The sequence below is a fragment of the Anomaloglossus baeobatrachus genome, chromosome 4, assembly GCF_048569485.1.
Source record: "Anomaloglossus baeobatrachus isolate aAnoBae1 chromosome 4, aAnoBae1.hap1, whole genome shotgun sequence".
NCBI lineage: Eukaryota > Metazoa > Chordata > Amphibia > Anura > Aromobatidae > Anomaloglossus > Anomaloglossus baeobatrachus.
This window is the reverse complement of record NC_134356.1, coordinates 458,211,286-458,231,803: the sequence shown is the minus strand read 5'-3', so window position 1 is coordinate 458,231,803 and position 20,518 is coordinate 458,211,286. Positions and strand designations below refer to the sequence as shown.

Genomic DNA, 20,518 nt, shown 5'->3' with positions numbered 1-20,518 from the left:
GCAATTTGATTTTGACATTTGCTGTGTATTATGTTCATTTATAGGGCGCTTTTGAGTCACTTTTTCATGCAGATTGTGAGTGGAATGTGTCTGAATATAATGCTATGTGCACATACCCTTATTCTCTACAGTGAAAGGCGTAAAAGAAAAAATTCTCAGATGCTGTTATTTCTACATTCTGATTCCCACAAATGTGTCTGAAAATTAATCTTTCATCTTATCATGTAGTTAACAGTTGCCAGTTATCTTAGTGTTCAGTAAACCATTTACCAGATGAATGATAAAAAGATTAAAATGAAGAGGAAATAGATAGTGTATATATACTAATGTCTTCATTGATTTTCATGCTCAAGCAAGAACTTAACCTCTTTCAGGTAAGTAACACATTCTAATGAATGCATTATTTTAAATTTTACATAAAAAAGTGACATTGTATAGAAGTGTGTAATTAGTCATTCACTGTTTATCATTGGATCAAAACCTTAAGGTCACAACTCACAAGCAATGTGTAGGTGTATGTTCACACTGCACTTTTTTCCAGGTGTTTTTGGTGTGGATTTACTCTAAAAAAGCCTGAAAAAAGGGCTCAGAAAACGTTTTAAAGGCTCTTCCTATTAATTTCTATTGTGAATTGACATTGCTGTTGATAAGTACAGGCTTCTGAGTATTTCAGCTTTCCAAAAACACAAAGTAGTTAAAAGAAGTAAGTTGAATTGAATATGTGCACACAATTCTTTTTACTGAAACTCCAAGTTTTTGAAGATCTGTTGATGAGGATTTAGATAGCTTACACTCAGTTTCTGCTCCTGAGGGTACGCTCACACGAGCGTGAAAATCGGACGAGTGCAATGCGAGAAATTCTCGCATTGCACTCTGACCAATGTTAGGCAATGAGGTTGAGCTGTTGGTCAGCTTTTCTCGCATCCAGATTCTGGATGCGAGAAAAGCGGCAGCATGCTGCGATTGTCTGCGAGAGCCGTATCCCTCGCACCCATTCAAGTGAATGGATGCGAGAGATACATCAGACTGCACTCGGATGTTATCCCAGTGCAGTGCGATATACGCACAGGCTGACAGTGGAGGAGATGGGAGGATTAACCCCTCCCTCTCCTCCGCAGCGCCTGCACTCAGCTTCACAGCTGTGACCCGATCGCAAGATCGGGTTACAGTCGCATGACACCCGGCTCACGCTCGCAGCAGAGCCTGAGCCGGGGGGAAATTAGCATATCGCATCCGATGCTCTCGCATCGGATGCCATACGCTCGTGTGAGTCCAGCCTAAAATTCATCAAAATGCTCAGTGTGCACAAAAAACTGGAACAGATTTTTCCGCAATGAAGTTGCTACAAATTTTATAATGGGAGTCAATGGGAAGGCCCAGAGGGCGCTATGGAGGCTTTGAGTATTTTGTTTAGTGTTTTCTCCTCAAAAATTGCTGTAAATAACTGTTAACAAATGCTTCGAGAGGCCCTGTGCGCACGCTGTGGATTTACCACAGATTTACCGTCGGATTTGCTGCAGAAAATGTGTCTAACATTGCTGTAGTCATTCCCCAGCAAATCCTATGGGTTTTAAAAAATGCTGTGCGCACAGTGTGTTTTTTATACGCGCGGATTTACCCGCGGATATTCCGCTGCGGAATTAATGAGCATGTCACTTCTTTTCTTTTGCCATAGATAATGGTACAAATCCGCGAGGACTAAATTGCGGTAAATCCGCGATAAATCCACGGCAAACCGTGGCAAAAATGCGGGTGCGGTTTTACCACGGTTTTTACCGTGGCTACGGGATTCTTTCAGAGGGTCCGGATTTTTCTTAAGAAAAAGGCACTTTCTATTGCGCACATAGCCAGAAACATTAAAAAAATAGTAACAAAAATGCACAGTGTATAGTGTTTTCTGAAGCAGTTTCCGTTTAAAAGAACGCAACAATTTTCACAGCAAAAAAGTGTGAACATACCACAAGATGTACTCTTTGGGGAGGTTCCGGAGCATAAATTGTTTGAAAACTCTCCAAATCCTCCTTAAAAATACAACACAATGTTTTCACCACTGAAGAAAAGTGAGCATACCATAAAGTATACTTTAATGTTCACATAATGCTTTTTCTTTCAAAGGGTCAAAAACAAGTTTTCCAAGTGGAAACCGCTTTGGGAAAAACTAACATTTTCAGAGTGGATTTTTTTTTGTCCTAAAGAGCTATTGCTAACATTTTGCTAAAGCTATCTGTATTTTTTATTATTAACTTTTTCATAGTTTTTTCTGTAAAAATGTTTCATCCCTTTAGTGCTTTTACAATTTTTAAGCGTTTTTTACTGATTTCTCACATTTTGGCAACCACTCAAAATTATGCATTGTTCAATCAAAAAGCTGCAAAGAAAACTTAATGGAAAAAAACTCTGATAAAACTCTTAAAACCCCTTCAATTCTATGATTTTTGAGGGCAGATTTTGGAGCAGAAACTGACTGAAAACTCTACAAATCCTCCTTAAAAACTGCAAAACTACTCAATAGTTTAGTTTCTGCTTAGCTTCTGCTCCAAAAACCAAGCAAAAAAACTCAATGTGCGCATAGCCCAAAATTACTTCAGGGAAAAAAAAAATGGCTCCAAAAATTTCCCAAAACAGGGAAGTTTACTGAAGTGGTTTTTGCTTGTAAAATTCATGATTTTTTAACTAAACAAAAAAGCCCTTAGTGTTCACTTAGACTTTCCATTGACTTCAATTCTAAAGTGTAGATCTGCTTCAGAGCAGACAATGCCTTAAGGCTATGTTCGCACGTTGTGTTTTTTACCACGTTTCTGCAGCGTTTTTAGCAGCAGCGTTTTTGTGCTAAAACGCATGCGTTTTTGTTTTCCAGCAAAGTCTATGGGAAAAGCAGAAATCCTGTCTGCACTTTGCTTTTTTTTCTGCAGCGTTTAATTTGCATATTTGTGGTCAAAAACCATGCTGAAAAAGAAGCAGCATGTCAGTTGTTTTTGCCATTTCTGCAACGTTTCCTTAACATTGGAGTCAATGAGAAATGGCAAAATGCAACCAAAAGCACAATTCCTGCGTTTTTCATGCTTTTTACCTGCTTTTCCACTGCGTTTTTGGCTCCAAAAACGCATGCTGTTCTGGCCAAAAATTAATGGGTTCTAATGTTCCTTTACACACACACAATAACCGAAAATTTAAATGTTAAAAAATAATAAACTTCACCTATTTTTCTGTTAAAATGTGCATAACCACTATTTTTTCATAAAAATTGATAATTTCCCATATATTTTTATTAAAAGTTAATTTTATACTTTTTTTCTCTTTTTTCATTCTTTTTGACTATTTCAACTTTATTTCTCAGTGTCTTGATCTACAAAACGCATCTGCAGAAACGCAGGTGAAAACGCAGGTAAAAAGCGCTGAAAACGCACTAAAAACGCATGCGTTTTTAGCGCTAAAAAATGGTCAAAAGCCATTTGGTCAAAAACCAAGGGAAGGAAAACGTGCAGAATAAACTGCAGGTACTCCGACGCAATGTGCGCACATAGCCTTAGAATGGTTCTCTAATTTCTTTTAACTGATTGGCATTTTAGGAACCATGATGTAATTAAAAAAATTACAAACTGGAACATATAAACAACATAGTAGTTTTTCACTAAAATAAATAGGAAGAGTCTTTCAAGGATTTTCTTAGCAGTTTTTCGGCTGGAAAAAACTCTGTGTGAACATACCCTTACAGCTGGTTCACTATAACAGGAAACTGTAGACGTTCCATTTACATATCGTGTACTGTCATCTTAAGGCCAAGCTCACATCACCCTATTTAAAGGGGTTGTCCCATGAAAAAAGTACAGTTTAAGAAATAAATAATAAGTTCTATGATCAAATGTGCTGAGATGATCATATTAATATGCCCTTCCTATGTAATGTGTAATGGCTATGTATGACCATGCCCAGTAAGGTGTGTGCTATGTTGGTTTTTTTTTCGTTTTTTTTTTTTTGTAGGATGCAATTGGAAAAACGTTTGCTGCTTCTGACGGCTGTTGCTATATGTGCAGCTTCCTCCCATTTTCTTGACCAAGAATGGACTACATGGAAAATAAAATATGGTAATCTGTCTGAGTGTATATACTGTAGGAGAGGTTTCTCAAGCTTCTACACTTAGGATAAACTTTATAAGGCTAAGACCCCACTTTGCGTTTCCACCTGCGTTTCAGCTGCTTTTTAGGTCCATTTTGAGAAGCACCTTTTTCATGCCAAAAGGCATGCGTTTTGATTTTACAGCAAAGTCTATGGAAAATGGGGATTTCCAGACCGCACTTTGCCTTTTAAAACGCTGCGTTTAATTTGCATATTTTGTGGCAAAAACCATGCGTTCAAAGAAGCAGCATGTCAGTTGTTTTTGCCATTTTGGGTGCATTTTGCTAACATTGAAGTCAATGAGAAATGGCAAAAACCAAGATTCCAGCAAATTCCTGCGCTTTACCTGCTTTTTATGTGCAGAAAACATGCGTTTTGGACTACCAAAACGCATGCTTTTTGGACATTAAATTAATGATTTCATATGTCCCTTTTCACACACAGATAGTCCGACAATTAAATTAAAGAAAAATAATAATTTATTGCTATTTTTCCAATAAATAGTATATTACCGCTATAATTTTATTCAATATTTCTATTTTCTTAATTATTTCTAAAATTCTGTGTTCCTTTTCTTTTTTTTTTTTTCATTGTGTTTGACTGTTTAAACTTTATTTAGCAGTGTCTTGATGTTCAAAACACATCTGTCAAAACGCAGGTGAAAAAGCATGTAAAAAGTGCTGAAAACGCATCTAAAACGCGGTAAATCCGCATGCGTTTTCAACGCTAAATTTCTGAAAAAGGCAACTTTGGTCAAATCAATTAAGCCCAAAATGTGCGCTTAGAACTGCAAGTAGGAGAACGCAAAGTGGGGTCTTAGCCTTACAGTTACCATTCTGACCATAAAGCTGGGGCCACACGGGGATTATTGCAATCCCCTCGCATGACACTCGGCTCACGCTGGCAGTACAGCAGAGCCGACTGTCATGCTTGTGTCCCTGCGACTGAGGTCCAACTGTGCGAGCGGACTTCAGCTGCGGGGGCGGTGGGCCGGCACTGAGGAGGGGCGGGCCAGCACTGCGGAGGGGAGGGAGGGATTTATCTCCCTTTCTCCTCCGTAGCCGGCTATTGCCATTCTCGCAATGCACTCACATTACACTGGTGTACCGCGAGTGCAATGCGATTTTTCTCTCGTCCCATACACTTGAATGGGTGCATGAGAAAGAGTCTTGCATTACAGTCGCAGCATGCTGCGATTGTTTTTTCGGTCCGATTAGGGCTGAGAAAATAATCGCTCATGTGCGCTGACACACAGGCTAATATTGGTCCGAGTGGAATGCGATATTTTATCGCACTCCACTCGCACCAATTTTCTTGCCATGTGTCTTGGCCCTGACTATTACGGCACCTCATAGCAAATAGTGACAACATGGAGAAAAACCTTTAGGTTAAGATTCTTAATTTCACATTTTAGCAAGAGATGTACATGATCCTCTTACAGCAAAAGCTATAAAACATTGATTTATAGTTTATTAAACAGTTTATTAAACTGGCAGGAATACGCATCAAACCTAATGCAAATACATAGAGTAATAGATATCAATACATTTTTCCCGTCTCTTCTGTTAATTATTAAAAGGAATCTGTCATCAGGATTTCATCCTCCAAACTATTTAAATGCACATGTAGCTCTTTCAAAGACAAATCCAGCAATACCATTACATGGCTAGTACGTTTCTCCACTACTGAGAAACCAGTGATTGAATTGATATGCAAATGAGGCTTTAGAGCTATATGAGATCCTGTCACTCCAGCTCTATTCCCCACAAAGTTCCACCTCCTCCTTTGCCTGAAGTCACACAACATAGAGGCACTTCAGCCTCATTTGGAAAAAACAATTTCTCAGAAATGGAGATTATACAGTCTGTTCTTTGATTTTTGGTTTTTTTTTATCATCCCAATGCAGAAAAGAAATATGCCACTGAAGATGATGAGCTGTTTCGAAGGCAGACTTGGGATGCCACCTGGCATAAGGTTCAAAAACATAATCAATTGGCAAGCCAGGGTCTCAGCAGATACAAAATGGCCATGAATAAGTTTGCAGATATGGTGAGTTACATGAGTGAAACATGTATAAATAACTACAAAAATATTAAGATAGACAAGATAAGATAAAATATACAAACATTAAAATGTTGTGTTAAAGCTGACAGATATTTAATGTCAGATCTAAATAGTTTTGGAAGGCTCTGGAGCATTTGCATTAATATCTCTTATGAATCACACACATTAGAACAACCACTTGCTATTTATGAGTAGTATATTTTTAAATGTCCCATTATAAATGTAGTAAATTATATGAATTGTGAATTTTATTAATCTTTTTTCGTTACATTTTTCTATTTCTCCAGACATCAGAGGAACGTAGTTCCAGGAGTTGCGTGACTTCAAATAAAATATCATTAGCTCCTAAGAAAAGACCGATGCAGCCTCGTGGCAAAAATTTCAATATACCGGAATCAGTTGACTGGAGAGATTCAAACTGTGTGAGCCCTGTACAAAATCAGGGTGATTACTGTGGATCCTGCTGGGCGTTTGCAACAGTAAGAAACCCCTTAATGTACTATGTTGAAAATACCCATTAAAGTCAATTATTTTTTTAAAGTTATATGGTTTCAACATTTACTATAAAATTCTCCATTATATATTTAAGGTGGGAGTGGTGGAGTCACATTATTGTATCAAGGCCAAGGAGCTGGTTAAAATGAGTGAGCAGCAGCTTGTGGACTGTGACGGTGTAAACGATGGCTGTTGTGGAGGAATGCCAACAGATGCTCTGGAGTATATTTCCCGCAATGGTTTAATGAAGGCCAAAGACTATGAATATTCAGAGAAGGCTAGTTTTCCCTTTTTTAGTTTTGCTTATAGAATGCGCATTAGGCAATGTAGAGGTAGCAATATTCTACTAAGTAAAGAGAAAAACAATGGAACTTTATGAACCCATTATAAGACAGATGAATCTAGTATGAATCCAGTAGATCTATCATCATTGATCCTGTAAAAAAAAGCAAAGTAAAAACAAAATTAAAGGGGCAATCCGGGAACATAAAAAAATGTTTCACTGGCCCTGCCCTCGTAAACTATAAAGATGAAATCCATAGTGCTGCTCCTGTACCTGTGATTCAGTGTAACGCTGGAGCTGCTCCATTAAACTTCCCCTACCTTCTGGGACATCACAAATAAGAGGGCGTAGCATGCTGTAGGCTGTTAGTAACAGCCAGCCCCCTGATAATAGCTGCTTCCCTGCAGTTCGAGAAAAAAGGGGCATGGCCACACCCTGCCATGCCTTCTGCTCTTGGACAGAACGAAAGCAGCTATTATCAAGAGGCTGGTTGCTATTAACAGCTTGGACTGGGCCACGCCATCTTGTGATGTAATATCCTAGAAGGAAGAGGGAGCAACAAAGAGCATCTCCAGCCTTACACTGAATTACAGGTATATGATCAGCACTATGGATCTCATCTTTATAGTTTGAGATTAAAGGCTGTAGATAAACAGGTTAAAACCTGGGCTGCCCTACTGAATGAAATAGGCTGAAGATCGAAAGAACAAAGTGTAACTTATTGTCAATGCGTTTTCAAGTACTGTAGACTTCTTCAGGACAAACTACACCTATTTGATACAATCAATATATAGTATAATTTACACATCACAATTTTTACCTCTTTTTACTGTTTCCTACCTTTCTAACTGTATAGCAGCACTTTTCCCATGCACTCTGATGACCCCAGCTAGCCAGAGATTCCTTTACCAGGCTGTAAACATTATTTTTACTCACCCTCTGAGCAGAGCAGAAATGAAAACCCATTTCTTTCTGACCTATATTGCATGCTAATTACCATATTTTTCGGATTATAAGACGCACTTTTCCTCCAAGAAATTTGGGAGGAAAATGAGGGGTGCGTCTTATAATTCCAATGTAGCTTACTGGAGAAGGTGAAGAGGGGTCACAGTACATGCTGCAGGCCACAGGCACTGTGCTGCAGGCTTATTGTGGGCTGTGCTGAGACTGTGGACTGTGCTGGGGCTGCGAGCAGTGCTGGAGCTGCGGGCTGTGAGGCTTGGGCCACCATTCTGAAAATGCTGTCAGTGCGGGCTTCAAATAATGGTGCCTGAAGTCGGCGCATGCGCAAATGGAGCTCTTGGCTCAAGATCTTATCTGCACATGCACCACCCTCTGGCCCATTGATCGTCCTGCAGCGGACTTAGGGAAAATGGCGCCTGGAGGCGGCGCGTCAGCAGATGAGATCTCGGCTTGTCATTGAGCTGAGAGCACCATTACTTTGAAGCCGGCACCACTGACAGTTTCTGGATGCTCCTCCTACTTCACAGTGCCTGCAACAAGCATTTGGTACACTCACTGCACCGCTGGCAGCATCACCCTACTCCAGCACTGCCCCAGCCTCCTGTGACCCAGCTCCACCACCGCTGTCAGCCGCCCACCCCCATTAAGAAACAACTGGATTATAAGAAGGACCCCATATTTTTTTCTTCCCTTTTTGTTTTCTCCAAATTTGGGGTGCATCTTAAAATCCGGTGTGTCTTATAACACGAAAAGTAGTAGTTTCCTATGGCCCGGCCATCTAACAAATTATTATTTTTAATTACCCACCTCAAAAGTGCAGTTTTATTTCCCACTGTCCATCTATTTCACAGCAACATTGTTTCACTTTTGGTTTAGGATTTACTTACCGTATTCTTCATTACCTCAATGTTGGTTGTACCCCATGCTTGTGCCACATAAAATTATAAATTTATCCAAACACTATACACAAGTTCTATACCTCTATTGTTTCCCTTTCTTGCCCTACACCTTATCATACCATTCACATTATGTCTATCCATCACCACTTCGTCTTTGGTGGATCACCAGGCTCATTTTACAGCAACAAAAACTGCTCTATTAACAATAAACTTGAGTTCGACTCTATTTTTCTTTCCCTATATGTATACTTTTTATTCTTAATTTCATCCTTTTTTACCACTTTATTTATATTCACCTAATAAAGATTGTTTCATCAAAACAGCTCTTCAATCACTAGAAACACACAACATAATTTACTACTTTATTTATTCATAAGTGTTTCTGTTCCTTTTTTTTTTAAGTTTATATTAGCATTAATTAATTAATATGTGACGTCATTGTGTTTCGTTTTGCACCCATTTTTGAACGCTCTATTTATTTTCTGGACTTTGTCATGAAACTATTATCTGTAGTTAGTCCTAAAAATGACCGCAGGACTTTGAAACGCGTTGATAATAAACTACACGCTGGTAATTGGATCTTCAGCCTCATATTTCATTCACTATGTCAGTATCGGTTTTAACCCCTTTATCTTCAGCCTTGTATTTCGTTATTGTGGGTCTGCAGCAGCCATTTTCCAAGTGTCTTTTGTGGTTGTGGTGTCTCAAACCCTCCCTGGTGAGCAGATTGTCTATTTGCTCTATCCAATAATACCAAAATAAAAGCCTATTGGGCTTTCTCTTTCCAGTTATTTTTGCGTGATAGTTAATGAGGGCAGGGTTGGTAAAAAAAAATGTTTTATCTTCTCAGAGTACCCCTTTAATTGTAGCTACTGTACATAATAATAAGCATAAAAGCTTTCTTAAAGGGGAAAAAAAAGACATCAACAGAAAATGACCTATTGTTTAAATCAGACTTTTTTGTTACACGTACAGTACCGACCAAAAGTTTGGACACACCTTCTCATTCAAAGAGTTTTCTTTATTTTTATGACTCTGAAAAAATTGTAGATTCACATTGAAGGCGTCAAAACAATGAATTAACACATGTGGAATGAAACACTTAACAAAAAAGTGTGAAACAATTGATTAATATGTCTTATATTCTAGGTTCTTCAAAGTAGCCACCTTTTTGCTTTGATTACTGCTCAATGTGTTAATTCATAGTTTTGATGCCTTCAATATGAATCTACAATTTTCAGAGTCATGAAAATAAGGAAAACTCTTTGAATGAGAACGTGTGTCCAAACTTTTGGTCTGTACTGTATTTTGGCAATTTTTGTTTCTTTAAAAACATATTACAATCTGTATTAAAAATAAAAAATATAAATATTACAATTTTCAAACTGGCTACTGGGGCTTTGTACACTCTTCTTTCCTGATACTTCAGGAAACAATGCATGTGCACAATGGTTAGACCATGACTATATGTTTGTATTGAAGTACAGTGATACCTCGGTTTTCATTGATACTCTGTCTGAATACAATCAATGAAAACCGAAACCGATGAAAACCGAAGCAATTATTTCCTTAGGAATCAATGTAAATCCAATAAATTTATTTTAGACTAAAAAACAATAAGAAATTAATATAAAAGGAATATTAAATGAATATAAAACACTAATGTAAAGAATAAATAAATTTTATCTTACATTTCTTACATACATTTTGAAACTGACGAGCGGGGTGATACTCACATAATACCACACAGACCAGGATGATGCATGATGCATGGATCACCCTTCATTGTCTCAAAATTTGAGGTGCTGGGCAGCGTGGCTTGACTCTTGGGTTTGCTTATTTAACTACGTGCTAACGTTTTCACTGGTTTACTGGTGGCTATTTGTATTCAATAGCCCTGCCTCTTTACCTATACACCTCTTTAAAGGTAATTGATTATCCCTTTGGAACATGTTGAATAAAGTACATATGATGCCATGTTTTTTTAACTGGATGTCTTGATTATTTTAGCTGGACATCATAATTAGGTGTTGGGCTAGCCATCTTTTGATATTGCATTTGCACTTTATGATACCGAATTAGTGTTTGGTTAGCAGTTCCAATCTGCATGGTAACCCCCCTTTTTTGCACCCAGTGGTCTTTATAATTGTGCAATAATCTGTTTTGTATTTATGTACCGGTATTTATATCACGCTGCACTAGTCTGTGTTTTCTATGTTTTTATGGGGTAGGGTGTTTTTAAATCTGTGAGTACTAGCACTTTATGAATAAATCTATTTTTGTATTATTTATTGTAGTTTTTTACACATATGTGATGAAATAAAAAAATTTGAAATTATATAAAGATTTTCTGACTCCTATGCAAACTCAATTTTTGGTGGTTAGTTTTGATATGGTGAGATTTGCCATGCCTGATGAATGTTAAACATGGAGTTCTATTTCCTGTTTTGGTTTAAAATAATGCATGGATCACTCTTCATTGTCTCAAAATTAGCAGCGTAGTCACACGGGCATGCTGACAAAAAAAATCAAAAACCAAAGCAATAAAAACCAAAGCAAATTTTTAGTGCAAAAAATCTACGAAAACCGAAACCAACGATAACCAATGTCAATGAAAAAATAGGTAAAACTGTATCTAATGAGCCTATGCAACAGTGAAGTAAGGGGGTGCAGAATAAGATGTGATATAAATGATGGATTATTTGTTATTAGTTGTGTATACAGGTGCTACCTGGCATTGGAATCCTCCCTTTGCTGATAATTAGCCTGATGAAATACTTCTTGTCCTTGCAGAAAGAGTTGAGTCTAAAAAAGACTCAGTGGCTAGTGTGAAAACCCTTTCAATTGCTAAATTCAGTAATCCTAACTTTTTTAGAGAATAGTCTGGCCCGCAACACAAGTTCCATGATGTGCTTAGCAAAACAGCCATACAGCTTTTTGTTAAAAGGCTTGCTCATGCTATAGCAGGCAATTATACCCCTCAGTTCTGAAGAGGCCTCCTGTACTGACTCCCAACCTCGCCTTTAGATTTCCATGATTTACTACATGTGGAAAGCTTGTTTCTCACTAATGTCCTGGGCTGCATAAACCCTCAGCACTGATGACTTCCACTTCCCACAGATAGTGCTCCAAACCTCCGACTTATATCTGCATTTCTTTAACCCCACCTGAGAGTGTGAAGGCCCTTCCTAGGTTTAGTCAATCCTTTCTACCTAATCTGCAATGTTCCCCCAGAACACTCTCAATTACATTGTCTCAGTACCAGATATGCAATGAGAATGCAGAGCACCACAGCATATCCACTTGCAAAATAAAAGATATATTAAGGCTAGAATATGCACATGACATAACCAATAACATCTTAATAGCCTGCTAGTCCTTAAATTAATTGTCCTGTCTCAAATGAAAAGTCTGCAGTCACTGTATTTGACTGCAGCCTGCTGAATTGTCACAGTATGCAATGTGCCCGCTGTCAAGATTCTGCTGTGTTCGTTATATGAGTGGGTGTATACGTGATTTGCATACCTGCAGTCAAATGATAAAAGTTTCACCTGGCTTCTCTCAATAGAAAACAATTGAGAACAGAACAGTAGTATAGTTAGCATGTGACCAAAAGTATACAAATTTCTTGTATGAAGTCATGTGCCCAACTACTCACAAAGATAAGTACTTTTCATATACTGAAACTAAATAGGGGTTACACAACTCTATTGCCTTGTATCTGACCTTACTTTTACTGTCATTTTACAGTAGAACAGGGAAGCTCACTGATCAGATCAAGAAGAAGATCTTACCTTATTGTCAGTGTTCTAAGGTAAACCTGTCAGGTTGAGCGAGCACACAAGTTATGCCCGTTCACCGTGCTGCTGCTCAACATCACAGTCATCTCTAAGCTACAGTAGGGTAAAACAGATTTCTAACTTGACATTAGTCTTTCTTCAGGCTATAAACAGTAATGTCTTAGGCCGGTGTCACATTTGCGTTGTTTTGACGGAAACGGAATCCAGCACAGATGCAGTACAGTTCATTTATTTACAATGGAAGCGCGACACCATGTGGACACATGCGGATTGTGTATGAAGCACACAACAGCATGGTGTCGCACTTCCACTGTAAATAAATGAACTGTACTGCATCTGTGCTGGATTCCGTTTCCGTCAAAACAACACAAATGTGAAACTGGCCTTACTAGACAGGTTGCAGCCTGAAATAGGTGACAGTGACCATTTTGAATTACTTCTTGGGGGACCCCTTTAAAGAGGTTGTGAATGATTTCCATTTTTTTTTTAACTATGGGACTAAAAACTAACATGCAGGTACAAACTACCTGCATGTTCTAGCAAGCGCCAACTCAAATCATTGACCACCCTTGCTGACAATTCAGCTACATAACATCAATAGAGCAGCTCTTCCCTCTTCCTCTTCTGGGGTGTTTTGTCAATGGGGTATAACTGCCAACATCATACTGAATGACAGCCGGCTCCTCACTGTCTATGCAAATCTAGAGTGTAATATGTATATATGATATGTAAAAATTAGATATCCTCCATATAGCATTTCAAGACTAAATAACTTTCCCAATTTCTTGGCAGAAGTTAACCGGTTCCAAGTAATAGATGAAGATTAGTACAATCCACAGAGTCATTGTTTATAGAAAATACGGAAATTACAATTGTCATTTGTAGTTTTGTGTTGCTCATAAAACAAAATGCAGCATATATCTAGTTGCCTGTGTCCATTTTGCTGACTATTTATAGATTACCAGTACTAAGGCTGGATTGATGTCTAGGAAAAATAAAATGGTAAACACATTTTATTATAGGAAAATAGTAAAGTATAGAAAACTACAGATAGTCAAATATTCCAAACTACCATACTCCTAACTACCATACAGCACCCAGAAAATATCAATATACAATTGCCAAATTGTTAAAGTGCTGCCCCAAGTCTGTTACAGTATGAACCTATATAGCAGCTGAAAAAGTAGTTCCGCATATGCAGACAGTTCACTACTGAGTACAGGTTACATAAGATACTGAAATTCAAGGGTCCTATTATATTGTACATTTGTCACAATGGCCTTAAATTGGAATTTAAGGGTTATTTCCATCTTCATGGTTCTAATATCTCAAGAAAGGCTACAATTTTTTTTAAAAAAAACAGTAAATTGCAAAATTGCTAGTATTTATATACACTACCCAACAATATCCATGTATGAAGATAGGAATAACATTTTAAGTGGCATTTGTCCCTTTAACCCCACATATTGCAACTGCCATACTATTTGCGAGTCATCATCATGAGAAGGAACTAATAGATAACATAGCTTGAATAGTTTACTAATGATATAACCAAAATAAAACAATTATCTTCCACATTTTCTTCCAGAAATTCACCTGCTTGTACAAACCTAAGAATGCGATAAACGTTAATGTGACCAAACACTATGTTCTGCCTCAAGAAGATAATATGGCTTCATCTGTAGCACTAGATGGACCAATTACTGTTTTAATTGATGCAAGTAGCGACCTTATGGAGTACAGTGAAGGTAGGTAGTTAAAGATCAGAAATTAATACACCCCTGAATGGAACTGATATACTGTATAATCTCGTAACAAAAAAAAGTAGAGCTTAGAGGATCGAGCCATGAAGGATCAAGTTTGAGGAAAATTACCTAAAACTCCTGGTTTCACAAGGATTCAAACACTTTGAGATTGGCTTTACATTTCGCAAAAAAAAAATAAATTTTACTTGGCACTAGTGATGAGCGAGCACTACTATGCTCGGGTGCTTGGTACTCGTAACGAGTAGTTGAATGTTCATATGGACGTGACTAGAGTACCGAATATAATGGAAGTCAATGGGGAACTGAGAATCAGTGATGGTCAAGCATTCTACCACCACCAAGTGGAACAGAGAAGCCCAGTCACAGGACTCTCTCCTCACTATTCTGATGGCAAGAAATAGTCCTATTGTCATCAGTGGACACACCACTCAAGTTATAAGGACTACTAAATATTTGTGTGATAAGTTTTTTAATCTATTGTTGGACCTTAGACTGTTTTGTGGCTAAACTCTGAATTTGCCAGATAATCCCATGTACCTCATACTGAGATATTAATCAATGGAAATAGAAATAGCAGTATACTATACAATAATATAATGTTAGACATATTACTATTATTCTAGGTATTTTTGATGGTGAGTGTACTGAAGAGATCAATCATGCTGTCATTGCTGTGGGATATGGTACAGAATATGATGAAGAAACCGATGAGAATGTTGATTACTGGATAGTAAAGAACAGGTAAGCCTGGTGATGTTTACAACGGGCGAACACTTAGCATTCCTGTAAAGCAAAGATTCCACCAACAGCACTGACATGGCAATATCTCAGATTAAAAGGGAGGTCCAAAACAAAAGGTGACTTTCATACTAAATAGATATCTTTTTAATGTAATAAATCACTTTTTATTATAGTTCAATTAAAATTCCCTACTGTTTCCTCTTAAACTCTGGTATGCGCATAAATGGGCATGTGTTGAAATTGACCAGAGTACTAAAAGGTAATGTCCCACAAAGGGACTATGTAAAACAGTTTTAAAAAAAACTTTTAAAAAAGGTAAAACTATAAACAAAAATCTGAAAATAAAGAATAAAAAAAGTATAATTATTCCAATAAATATATACATTTATGTAAAGAAAAAAAATAAACAAAAGTTCACATACTTAAGGGGGCTTTACACGCTGCGACATCGTTAATGCGGAGTCGTTGGGGTCACGGAATTTGTGACGCACATCCGGCCGCATTAGCGATGTTGCTGCGTGTGACACCGATGAGCGATTTTGCATCGTTGCAAAAACGTGCAAAATCGCTCATCGTGACATGGGGGTCCATTCTCGATTATCGTTACTGCAGCATTAACGATGTAGTTCGTCGCTCCTGCGGCAGCACACATCGCTATGTGTGACGCCGCAGGAATGAGGAACCTCTCCATACCTGCCTCCCGGCCGCTATGAGGAAGGAAGGAGGTGGGCGGGATGTTCCGGCCACCCATCTCCGCCCCTCCGCTTCAATTGGGCGGCCGCTCAGTGACGTCACTGTGACGCCGCACGGACCGCCCCCTTAGAAAGGAGGCGGTTCGCCGGTCACAGCGACGTCGCCGGGCAGGTAAGTATGTGTGACGGGTCTGCGCAATGTTGTGCGTCACGGGCAGCGATTTGCCCGTGTCGCACAACAGATGGGGGCGGGTACCCACGCTAGCGATATCGGGACCGATATCGCAGCGTGTAAAGTAGCCTTTAGTATCGATCCATCCGTAACAACCCAAACTATGAAACTGTCACACCAATTAACTCCTTCAGTAAACATGGTAAAAAATAAAAATAAAAAGTAGACAAAAAAGTGGAATAAAAAGCAATCAAAAAGTGTGTGTGTATATATATATATATATATATATATATATATATGGTACCGCTGCAATGTCATCTTGTCTCAAAAAAACAAGCCACCATATATCTCCATCAGAAAAAAAATAAAAAAAGCTATAGGTCTCGGAATACAGCAATGCAAAAACTATTTATTTTCTATAAAATTGTATTCATGGTGTAAAAGTGGCAACACATAAAAAAAACTATATAAGTGTAGTATCACTTTAATCATATTGACCTGAAGAATAAAACTGTTATCACTTTTATGTCATAGTGACTGGTGTAAAAAAACAAACAAAATACAGTTCCTGAATTGCTGTTTCCCCATGATTTTACCTAAAATGGTACCGATAAAAATTCTAACTCATCTCGCAAAAGAACAAGCCCTCACATGACTGTCAGCAGAAAAAAAAATAGTCTTCAAAATTCAGTGATAAAAAAAGTTCATTTTGTAAAAAAAGCGTTTTTTAGTGTGATAGTAGCAAAACCTAAAAAAATATATAAACCTGATATCGCAGTAATCGTACCGACCAGATGAATAAAGCTGCCTTATCACTTATACCATAAGGTGAACGGTGTAAAAAAAAAAATAAATAAATAAAGCCAATCCTTCAACTGCTGTTGATTTTGTTTATTCTGCCTCCCAAAGATTGAGGTAAGGCACGGCTCATATTTATCCTGCTCTCTATGCTAAGAGCTTAAATCAGGGATTACATGGAAATCTCAGAAAAAAGTACTGTATTTTTCGTTTTATTAGACGCACCGGATTATAAAATGCACCCCAAATTTAGAGATAAAAAATGGGGTCCGTCTTATACTCCGATGTTGTCTTACCGGAGGGGGGCAGCAGTGGTGGCGAAGTGGGGTCACAGGAGGCACCTCTGTGCTGGCAGCGGCAGCGGGTCTATGGTGGCAGCGGCCGTCAGTGGCGTCAGCGGCGGTGGGTTAGTAGTGAAAGCAGCGGCATCGAGTCAGTGGTGGCAGCGGCAGTGACGGGTCAGTGGTGGCAGCAGCAGCGGGTAAGTGGAGGAGCAGACTGGTGCAGTGAGTATCCCAGTCTGTCCGCGGTCCCAGTTCCCGGTTCTCATCCAAGGGTTCCATCTGCACATGCGCTGACTCCCGGAGCAGCGCGTGCGCAGATGGAGCTCTTATCCAAGAGCTCCATCTGCACACGCACTTACTCCCGGCGCCATCATTTGAAACGAGGACCGCGGATACACTGGGACACCTGCCGCACAGCCACTGCAGTTTCCACAGCCGCCCACCCGCCCAGAGTTACAGCCAGCAGGCCGCCCGCCCACACAGAGAGGCAGCCAGTCGCCGGGACAGAGAGGCAGCCGGCACCGACAGGCACCTGGCCGACCACACGCAGAGCCGCACAGGCAGCCCCCAGGTAAGTTATATTCGGATTTTAAGACGCACCCCTCATGTTCCTCCCAAATTTTTGGGACAAAAAGTGCATCTTATAATCCGAAAAATATGACAATTCAGACAAAATTACAAAAAGAAAATTCAGTGTAATGAGTCAGGAGTCAATTTTGAACTCTTGTCTGGCCTGTGTTACTTTGGTGTCCATCTTTTGACAGATGTTTTTTATGAGTGCACAAAAGTGCGGTCATTAATAGTTTTGTGTACCTTTGAAAAGACTGACATCATTGAACAGAGGAGGAACAGAGTCCACAGTAACTATGCTGCCTCATTATAGTAAATGGATCTGTCGGGGGTTTCACCTCAATCATATATTTTGGAGATGTAGATGGAAACCCTGATGTAAGTGATTTATAGAAGAGTAATATTACATTGGGATAATGTTGGTTTTACAAATGTGACACCTAGCAAATCAAAACAAATGGTGCGTTTAGTGATTAAAGATCAAAAGACTTCTAAGTCGCAAGTGTCCCTGTGCCCTAGTCAGGTTGGACAACCACTGAATATATACTGTATAAAATATTTGTACTTGAACAGAAACATGTAATCTAGTTAACCACCATTAACGGTAGGCAGATGTGGCGTCCTGTGCCTAGTCGCCACAAATAATAACTGCATGTGTATTTCAATATGTAGAACATGTATTGTTAGCTTTGATGAGATATGGTTTTCTTTGTTGTTCATCACAAAACACACATTTGCATACACTCCCTTACTAGGGCTGTTCTCTTGAGATAAACCAATGCTTGAGAGTGAGCCCTAGCAGGAGACAGAGGAGGAGCCGATTTCTGAGGTAAGTTCTGTCCTGAGGTAACTGCTAAAACCTCTGAAGGGGCCAGCTACAAATTGTCAGGGTTTTGGTCCCTAGGCCACCAGTACTTACAAGGTCAGTGGCAAACTGAGAGACTACTATTATCCTTGTTATGAGGAGCAGTAAATTTCCTGGGAGCACAGTAGCACATGTGAGTCTGGAAACTTCTAAAGGAAATAGTGAGCTTTCCTTGAGGATTCTAGTCACCTGCTCGCAAGAAGGGATTAAAAATCCGGATTGTACTTGTCTTGGAAATCCCAGGATACCAAGATACATATTCCCAGGAAGGGAATTAGTAGTAGAACAAGAGTACACTATCACCATACAGCAGAGAAGCCAACTCTCATCAGGGCAGGAAGTACCCCTATTATTAGATGCTGTGATAAACGTTCTGCAGAGTTCCAGTAAAACAGTAAAAGTTCCTGGACCTGTCTGTGGCTAAATTTATTCTCTACTGCACCATCCCTACCCCCAGGACCCAGCCCTAGTTGGGAGGCGATAGGACAACCCTCTGGCACTGTGCATCATCACCTAACTCGTGGGAACCTCCAGCAGTGACCAGCCATACTACAGCCAAACATCCAGACTGGCGTCACAAACTCTTAATTTGATTTATTTTATTTTTGTCTCCCCATTTTTAAATATTATTTTTACCCCCCATTCTCCCCCAATTACAAAAGCTTGTCGCTCGTGTTCGGTACAGCCACATCACCGCTCGCACCCACAATGATGACAACACAGGTCTACCGATAGTGGCACACATACCTTAGCAATGGTATTGGAATTGGCAAATTGGTTAGATGTATTCTGTACTAGATCGGAAGCCAAATTCTCATCATAATTTAGCTTCATTGTATTTTTAACTATCTGTGTATACATTATGCATTTTCAGTTTCTTGCTCTCATTGTTTTATTTTTCCTTACAGCTGGGGCGAAGACTGGGGAGAAAATGGATACATTAAAATGAAGCGTAATATAAACCAGTGTGGCATAGCATCAATGCCTGCTTCCGTGGACCTGGCAGATTGAAGAAATAATCAAGTCTTTATTATGTTTTTAAAAATTCTTGTAAGCACACCATTTTCTAGAAGTGTGTGACAACATATATCCTCTATCTACACTTTCATTTGTACATTTGTTATTAATAAAAAAAAATACACACAAGTATAACATTTCAAATTTGACAGTCATTTTCAGATGAAGGTTACACAGCAATAGTACTGCTGGAATCTTAAGACATCTGTGGTATTGTGGTGCACTGCTGGTACAATGATACAATATATATTTAAAAGACACATTAACTGTATATAGAGTGTGTATGTATAAATATATTTCAGAGATCTCAGCTTACTTGGCGGTGTTTGAGGTAGGCACAAGAGGCAATTTAAACAAAATGTCCAGGCTGCTTTATTACAACTCCATAAAACAAGCCAGAAAAGGGAACATAAATGGCCTTTCTTGACAGAAAAGCAGGATACACAGTCCTAACAATGGCACTTCAGCATTAAACCAATATAAGAGTCCAAGCATGGAGATTTCCATCAGGAGGACTTCTAAAAGCCCAGTAACACACAACGACTTACCAGCGATCCCGAAAACGATGTGACCTGATAGGGATCGCTGGTAAGTTGCTGGGAGGTCGCTGGTGAGATGCCACAGTCAGATCTTACCAACGATGCAGGAACGATACAGGTCGCAGTAGGACCTGTATAACGATCTCAGCAGTCACTGAGACCCTGTCACACAGTGTCAAACACAGCGATGTGTCCTGCCCAGCAGGACATCGCCTTTGAAGAAAATGGCCTGGACCATTCGGCAATGACTAGAGATCTCACAGCAGGGGCCTGATCGTTGGTAGGTGTCACACATAACGAGATTGCTAACGGGATCGCTACTGCGTCACAGAAACCGTGACTCAGCAGTGATCTCGCTAGCGATCTCGTTATGTGTGACGGTACCTTTACCTCCACACACAGACAAATAATGATTTCACCTGGACATCATTATGTCCACTGTATTACTCACCAG

At 39.2% G+C, this 20,518-nt stretch overlaps 1 protein-coding gene across 1 annotated transcript; it reads left to right on the top strand.

Moving 5' to 3' along the window:
• The first annotated feature begins 351 nt into the window (after positions 1-351).
• LOC142301677 (procathepsin L-like) lies at positions 352-19,650 on the top strand. The gene is made up of 8 exons (XM_075342694.1): positions 352-374; positions 3,982-4,085; positions 6,023-6,165; positions 6,468-6,659; positions 6,770-6,952; positions 14,209-14,368; positions 15,010-15,127; positions 19,417-19,650. Exons 2-8 carry the CDS (start codon positions 3,983-3,985, stop codon positions 19,517-19,519), a joined length of 1,002 nt encoding a protein of 333 aa, XP_075198809.1. The 5' UTR covers positions 352-374; position 3,982; the 3' UTR covers positions 19,520-19,650.
• Positions 19,651-20,518: the final 868 nt, after the last annotated feature.

Coding starts and splice junctions, on each gene's coding strand:
- LOC142301677 (XM_075342694.1), top strand. CDS start 3,983: ATGCAATTGGAAAAACGTTTGCTGCTTCTGACGGCTGTTGCTATATGT. Junction 6,660..6,769: donor CCTGCTGGGCGTTTGCAACA/GTAAGAAACCCC, acceptor TATATATTTAAG/GTGGGAGTGGTGGAGTCACA. Junction 6,953..14,208: donor ACTATGAATATTCAGAGAAG/GCTAGTTTTCCC, acceptor ATTTTCTTCCAG/AAATTCACCTGCTTGTACAA.